Here is a 7,980-nt window from a genome sequence, read left to right as displayed (position 1 = left end):
TCACTTGACTTCAATTTTGCGAGTGGAGGCTGGCTTGACCGCAGTCATATACCTGTCCTCGATGCTGTCCAGTTGGTGTCAGACTCGTGGATTGTGATTGATGCTCAAATATAAAGTTTTACAATGATTTGGAAGCAGAGAAGCTAACTTTTTATGAGCTCAAAAGATATTTGGATCGCTGAAGCCTTTCCTCACATTGATTCCAAAAGCTAATGAGACATTTTTACTAAACAGTTGTCAATCACGCTCTTTTTATCTGGTGGAAATACAATTTTATTCTCACATCTTATTTCCACACAGTTTCCATGCAACATTCCTTGAATCATCCATCATACTGATATTCAAAAAGCGGTGTAGACTCAATTGTTGTATCTACGCACTTCTTGAAAGTAGCCTGGTGACATGGTTCATTGTAGTGAGGTTTCACAAAGATGTCTTAAGGATACTTGAATTGGCGCCATAATGTGAAGCTGTAATTCAACAAAAACCTGATACATAACGTTTTTTTTTAATTTTGAGAATGGAATTAACTACTTGGCATTTCTTAACTTAGGACTAATTTTTACCATGTTTTATTCCACAAAAAGTGACCTCTTCAATTTTTCTGAAGGAAGCCACTGGTTGAAAAGATTTGTACACCCCTGTCTGACCATCATGGTATTATTTGTAAGAGAATCCAAGAGCCTCCAGATAAGGAGAAAGCAAAAGTTCTACGAGGTTTGTGTCGTGTGTGACACATGCTCTTCTGGCTCTTGCTTGCTGTCATCGGCAAGTGACTGTTGCTCTGCCAGCATGGCTGTCAACTTCAGCCCCAACACTGGATCCCTGGAGTCTGCTGCCAACTGCGAAATAGAAAGCAAAACCATGATTATGTGTACAAAGTTGTAGTTTCAAGTTCCTTCCTCTTAACTGGGTTATTATAATATTTCAAGAAATTATGCATAACTGTCATGTTTGGGATGTACTGTAGTGTTATTGATAATATATAAATCCAGGATATACATCTGTATGCCAGAGTCCACCACTAACCAACGTCAGTGTAAAGTCATATTTAGCAATGCACGACAGCTCAAGATGTATTTCCTGTGGAAAGATTCAGCGAGACACTTATTGCAACATTGAATCGACAAAGGTAGTATGCCCATCTTTCTTTCTTGCTCAGCTCCCTGGCGAGACACAAAGCTGCACTCTCTCACTCCCTCTCTCCACTGCTGCCCATGTGAGGCATCCAACCAAGAGAGAAGCCATAGTCGGGGGCTCTCCATCACAAAGCTTCATGGGAACATTTATCCTCATTCTGTAGTTATTAGTGTATCCTTGTCATTATTATTTTATTATTGGTTGTCTTTTGTTTTCATCAGCTCAAATATGTTGCATCTGCACCATAAAAGGTGACAATAAAGAGACTATTCTATTTCGGGGTTGTTTTTGTGCCCTCAAAACAATGTTGGTTTGAGCGTATCAAAATAAGCCTTGCAAATCTATTGCTGCATTCAAGGAAAGTGTGAAGTCAGGCATTTCCGACTTCCATCGGGGAAAAGTATAGTTGAATACCCGTTTGAAGTGGAAGGCCGGGGGGGGGGGGAACTCCTGGATCAACTAATGACTTCAATCTGATGTCACTTGACAATGACGACCCATGGAGACACAGACCGTGAATCGCAAAACATTATTTATAAACATAAAATGCAGTTTATTTATTTATTATTACATGCATTTAGTTGTTCAAAATAACTTCGTGTAACAGAACGTGACCTTTACTGACTGCATGGAAATATGCCGTTACCTCCCTGCATGAAGTTACTTGGCGAAATGAAATAAATGCTTTGCAGTTATGATATTCCTTTATTGATAAAAAAATTAAGGAAATTATGAAGATTTGCTGGAGGTCAAAATGTGTTGTAATGAACCAGAACAACAAAAAAATTTTACAATCGTGGGGTGTCGAAAGCGCAGACACCCCGTGAATGTAAAATTTTAAAAATGACAAAAATGGACAGACGTGTTTTCCACAGGACAGCAACGATATGTTCTATGTGATACAGCTAATGGCTAAATAAATGCTTCGAACAGTTGGCCGACAATTGGATAACTGGAGCAAATAATATGGTAATATGATATTTATGATAACTTGATTTCAACAGATTGCGAGTATATTTTAAAAAGTTTGATACTGTCACTCTGCTTTAGACTAGCAATGTTCGCACGCCCCCCGCAGTCCAAATGTGGAAATGGTGTGTACATGTAGTCCAGTATGAATTCTAATCATATTACTGTTAACAAACAGCTAAAACAACAGCTAAACATGAGTAGTGTTTGTGTTGCTGTCAAAAGCAGCCTCGGTGAAAAGCTCCTACACAATGCATCGGCACGCCATGCTCCTGAGCAATATTCGCAGGAACAAATAGGCAATAAAGAGTTGATTTGTCATTTTTTTGTTAACTTTTCTTTTGATGGCGGCGCGGACACCCGCAGCGGCTCCTCTTGTTTTATGTTGAGAGGGCGCCCCGCTTTGTTCAGCGAAAAGGTCAGTGCTGATGGACAGTCTGCGGCTGGATGGATGCATGGATTGAGGAGCCGACGATGAGAAGAAAGGAGCGTCAGCATAGAGCGCCGATGCGTATGTGGAACCAGGAGTCACGGCTTGGAATTGAAGCGGATTTACATGAGACAGGAGAAGAGAGCCAATCTCTTTTTCGTTAATGGATGCGACAGCTTCTTGTTGCTTTCAAGCTTAGCTTGTAGCAGGCGTGTGCACATTGCAGCATGACGTCTTTGATCCACTGGTGAAAAGGACACTTTGATTCGCTCCTCTTTCATCAATAACTGCTTCAGACAACAAAGTGTATGCAGGAAGGTGGTTAAGATTGCACGATTGTCTGTGTCTCATGTGTTGTCTTGTATTATTTTGTCATTTTTTTGTTAACTTTTCTTTTGATGGCGGCGCGGACACCCGCAGCGGCTCCTCTTGTTTTATGTTGAGAGGGAAGAAATTTCATCTGTGCTGTACAGCACATTTGACGATAAAGTTGTATTCTATTCAATTCAATTCAATTCAATCTATTTCTACATTTCTTTTTGACCAAACTCACAAAAAAGCCAAACATAATTTGGTTCTGGGTTTGGAACAGATTAATTCCCATTTCTACTCACGTCTTAGATTGCAAACTGAGTCTCAGAAAAAAAATTTAGTTTGTGGACCAAGATTACACTGTAATCAAATGCAGAACAGTGAACCGCACATGACTTTTCGTTCTGTGTAGCGACATATTCTTATGCTACTGCTCAAACTCATTCATTTTGAGCTGTTTGTTACCTCGAAACAACGTACGTCAAGGGCCGTCATAGACCAAGCGCCCCCTGTGTGTTATCCAGCGGATGTCTTCTGAGGACTTACTGTTGATGCTCCTCTCCTTCTCAGTATGATGCCCTCTGCAAGTAAAGCCTTTGCAGTCTCCTCAAACAGAACAGAGTCATCCATCTCGGATTGGCTCTTTAACTCAGCATACTTGTCTACGAACCTACAGTGGGAAATAAAATTTTAAGGAAATGTTGTTGACCCCCATCCAAGTGTGCCATTATTACAAAAAAAAACCTCAAACATAAACTATTACTTTGAACCCTAAAGTGGAGAAAATACAATACATACCTTTGACAGACAGAGACAAAATTTGATTTGGAAAGATCAAAAGGGCGAGGACCAGCCCCGTATTTGTCATAAAATTTCCTGAAATCAGAGTTAGACATAGATGTTTACATAATTTTATTCTCTTGATGAAATTAACTGATGAGATAAACAACATTTTATGACAATAAATGGTAAATACTCATATTTACTCACGCTCTAACTTGATCTTCTGTGTAGAAAATTTCAGGCACTGGGTCTGGTTTATTGACCCTGACTCTTGTTTGGGTCTTCACATAGAGTGGTTGCCGTTTTGGTGGAAAAGCTTCATACACATCATACCAGATAGGTTTCTCCGTTTGCTTTATCACTCCAGAGCGCATTAGATCCCGAACCCTGTTAATCACATTTTCGCACAATTCGTTATTGATGTTGAATTAAACGCCAATGTAATTAAAAATAAAGTACACACTAGACAGGTCAAAGAAATTCTAAAACAAGGAAATTAACACCACTTGGACAAAAAACCTTTATGCTGAATACATGGCTTTAATAAGATAGTTACTTGTTGGATAAAGTCATGCGTTAGCTTGCTAATTAACCAAAAATAAAATAAATGAAGCTTCCTTAGCCATATTTTCTACAAATTCTGTCAGTGTATGTAAGCTTACAAGCAGACCTGCAAACAAATTTTAAGCATATTGGGCTTTTTTTCCTTTGCGGAGCACTTTTGCAAATCAATGCCTTCATTTCTAACTTAGTTTGTGGAGCAATTATTATTGTTATTATTTTGGGAGTGCAGGTTAATCCCTGGGACCTGAATTCAAAACCTCTCATGAGAGCACAGACCAATTTACTAAATGTTATGGAAATTTGAAACAACTGAAACACCTAATATCACTAAATTGCTACAAATACCTTTACAGTAATCACCGTTTTTTCTATGATTTATCGACATTATTATTTGCCATTGTTTTAGAGAGGGATGCAAATACTTTTCAAGTGAATCATTCATTTATTTCAATGATTTATTAATGATGTTTTTCATCTTCAGTAAATATTTTTAGAAGCCCGTGTAAACGTTTACAAGCAGTGTTGCAAATCGGGTAATTAAATCATGTTTTGTCCAAGTTGCTTTGCCGTACAATTTGCACAAACCGGGTGAGAGGCCGCCATCGTGCCTTGACGGCGTCCTTCAAAAGACTTGACGAGCATTCAGTCTGAGGGGGCGAGACGCAATTCCTTAAATTTGGAAAACTCAAGGTTTTGTTTTACAGTATTATTTTAAACAATGCACACCGATTCAAAAATCGGGTAGCCATTATTCAAAGTTCTCTGGGAGTAAATACATTGCTTTTGTCGCAGTGCGATGTCGTCATCAAAATGCACGTCTTAAATGCGCTTGAACATTTTCAAACACGTGTAAATGTATAACCTGGATCATAAATGAGCTACATTATTAACTGTTGTCATAAAATCTGTGTAACAACTTGAGGTAAACATTTTGAAAGAACACACCATAGCTCAAAAATAATGCTGAACAGATATTGCCCCTCATAAAATGTTATTTCAGGCCAATTCTCACATAAGCCACACCGTTAACCACCGTTGACTCCAGTGCTACAATATATGGGTAAGCAGCGAAACAAAGAGGTCATTAAAAGGGCTTTCTTACCTCGAAAACACGGTTCCTATCCTCTCTAGCCTGCTCCCAGCCATTGAGGTCTTTTTGATGTAGCTGAACCACTATAAGATCTGCCTACTCGTCAGAACAACTTCCGGTAGTTCTTTCGTCTCTTTCAGAATAAAGTACCACTGTTTATTGTCAAATGACTTATGATAGCTTTTGAAATCGTGCACTTATTTTTAATTTACAATTGATAATAAAAAAATGTAATCATACTAACAAGACAGTACATTTTTGTTGTCCCAAATTCTTTTTTGTTTTGTTGTTTTTGATGAGGGGCGGCCCGGTGCGGTGATCCAGTGGTTACCACATCGACCTCACTGTGCAGGGGTGCAGCGTTCGATTCCGGCTCTGGCCTCCCTGTGTGGAGTTTGCATGTTCGCCCCGGGCCTGCGTTGGTTTTCTCCGGGTACTCTGGTTTCCTCCCACATACCATAAAACATGCATGGCAGGCTTATTGAACACTCAAAATTGTCCCTAGGTGTGAGTGTGAGCGCGGATGGTTGTTTGTCTATGTGTACCCTGCGATTGGTTGGCAACCAGTTCAGGGTGTCCCCCACCTACTGCCCGAAGACAGCTGGGATAGGCTGCAGCAGCCCCCGCGATCCTTGTGAGGATGAAGTGAATCGGAAAATGGATGGAATGGATGGTGATTTTGATGACCCTGCAATTGGCTGGCAACCAGTTCAGGTGTACCCTTCCTACTGCCCGAAGACAGCTGGGATAGGCTTCAGCGTGTCCCGCGACCCTTGTGAGGATAAGCAGATCAGAAAATAGATGGATGGATGGATGAATGGACGTTTTTGATGAAAATGACGATGATGTTGATGATGATGATTTTGTTGCTCTGTTTTTATTTTCACAAGTCCTGGGATTTACTGGGCTAACCCGGTACCGTATTTTGTCCCATTTTATGCGGAAATGTGTGCTGTTATGACAATAAAATTCATTGAATCCTTGAAGCCAAATACCTGTACAGTATAGTATTTTGAAACTCACCACTAAGAGGCAGTCAAGATCCTGTAGCTTTCCTGGCGTGAGTCCTCGCCGTTTCTTTTACTTGATACGCACAAATTTTCATTTGTACCGGGTCAGATTTCATCAATTGACGATCTTTTAACAATCACTCTATCACTCTATCAGTCTGCAGTTGATTTAAATAATAAAGCCTCCACACTCCCCGGTTCAAATGTCATTTGTGATATAAAAAAGGGATCGAAATAATTTCAAAATCTTTTCCACATTTAATGTCACCTGGACAACTCAATTTAAAAATATCGTTTCAAGAGGGATATTAAAAAGGAAACAACCAAGATAATATCGTTGGAAATGTATGCACACCCTCATTAAAATGGCAATGTCGCTGTTTTCATAATTAACCAATCACATTGAAACTTACGTTAAATGGGAATCAGCAGACCCTTGGTTGGCACCAATGCCTTTTACTAACCTTAAATAATGCCACACGTTGCAAAATATTGCTATGTGAAATCACACTGTCTCAGTTGTTTATTTTGACTTCCCCTTGTGAAAATGTTTTTTTTTTTTTCAGTTGAATGGTACTGGCCGTAGGTCACATTAATGGTGAAAAACGTTTTAATTTATTTTAATGTAATTTTAAAAAATGATTGCTCTCATGTTTATATCACAACAACCTGGCTTTATATTACCACGCTATGTATCTATCTCTCTATCTATCTATCTATCTATGAGGCCAATTTATGTCTATGCAATCAGGGCACCCTCAGTGAATAGTTTCTAAATGTGCTATTAAAGATAATTTAATGTCTTTGTAAATCATTAATTGTTGTAACATTGCCTCATACAAATTTGACAGTAAAATTGAACTGCGAGGCTAGTTCAAGCCACACTGTGTAGTAAACCTGTAAAGATATCATCTGCAGTCACCATGAGCTTCAACTATAATAATGTGTTCCTTATTTAAATTTGAATTAATAAATAATTTTATTGAGGTACAGTCACCTTTTGGTGTTAACAAGCTAATTGATAGTGTAAGTACAATGAAAGGATAACCAAATGTTAAACCCAGAATAAGGGTAGCCTTTCAAACTGACAAATTAATTGCCTATTTCACACATGCGCCTGATTCCAGAACACATTTCTTTATTTGGTTATAAATTAGGTCGGAATCGACCTAAATACAACAAGTTAAAACAAAAATGCCCTCGATCTACAGAAAGGATAATGGAGGACAGGAGAGAGCATGGTCGAATAGCAACACGTTCAGTTTTATTCTCGCTATGCAAAAAGGCTAAAGTGAACTTTAAACTCTTATTGTCAGCTGACCAGAAAAAAATACTTGTGTATGGGGCCCTGGCTCAACAGGATCAGGAACATTACTCGCAGTTCTTGGCACACACCTTCACACACTGACACTACTAGCTAGCAGCTATTTTAGTCATTTCGCTCTCCGCTTTTGATGTATAATTTAACTTTGCTTTAAGGCGGGGGAGACGATCTAAAATGGAGAGCCACATTACACTGTAATCTGCCAGTGGTTCACTTTTCTGTTTTGGCAACAGAGTGCATTTTAGGGCAGAGAAACAGGCAGGCAGGCCAGGTTGAGTTGAGGAATGTCAACGCGTTACTGGGTGGTGTAGAGCGAGGGACGCAGCCAAACAGAGGAGGGACAAAGAGCAGGAGAGGG

General features: G+C 39.3%; 1 protein-coding gene across 3 annotated transcripts; it reads right to left on the bottom strand.

Annotated features, from left to right (window-relative positions):
- Window positions 1–255: 255 nt before the first annotated feature.
- mrps23 (mitochondrial ribosomal protein S23) lies at window positions 256–5,410 on the bottom strand. 3 transcript variants are annotated; one of them, XM_019861170.1, is made up of 5 exons: window positions 5,301–5,410; window positions 3,842–4,021; window positions 3,650–3,727; window positions 3,398–3,521; window positions 256–842 (listed from the first exon to the last, which is right to left on the bottom strand). In XM_019861170.1, exons 1-5 carry the CDS (start codon window positions 5,342–5,344, stop codon window positions 711–713), a joined length of 558 nt encoding a protein of 185 aa, XP_019716729.1. In that variant the 5' UTR covers window positions 5,345–5,410; the 3' UTR covers window positions 256–710. The 3 variants fall into 3 exon arrangements, 2 of the variants coding, with proteins under 2 accessions (XP_019716729.1, XP_019716730.1); XM_019861171.1 differs by having other exon boundaries at window positions 752–842; window positions 3,332–3,521; XR_002167166.1 differs by having other exon boundaries at window positions 760–842; window positions 3,317–3,521.
- Between the last annotated feature and the right edge of the window lie 2,570 nt (window positions 5,411–7,980).

Source organism: Hippocampus comes, unplaced genomic scaffold (assembly GCF_001891065.2).
Source record: "Hippocampus comes isolate QL1 unplaced genomic scaffold, H_comes_QL1_v1.1 scaffold122, whole genome shotgun sequence".
Classification (NCBI taxonomy): Eukaryota; Metazoa; Chordata; class Actinopteri; order Syngnathiformes; family Syngnathidae; genus Hippocampus; species Hippocampus comes.
The sequence above is the reverse complement of the archived record's forward strand: the minus strand, read 5'-3'. Positions and strand labels throughout refer to the sequence as shown.

Bases quoted from the DNA above. Each gene is read 5' to 3' on its own strand.
- mrps23 (XM_019861170.1), bottom strand. From the start codon at position 5,344: ATGGCTGGGAGCAGGCTAGAGAGGATAGGAACCGTGTTTTCGAG. The intron at 4,022-5,300 runs GTAAGAAAGCCC...TGTGATTAACAG, and splicing joins ATAGGAACCGTGTTTTCGAG to GGTTCGGGATCTAATGCGCT. The intron at 3,522-3,649 runs GTATGTATTGTA...TTCCCACTGTAG, and splicing joins TTTGTCTCTGTCTGTCAAAG to GTTCGTAGACAAGTATGCTG.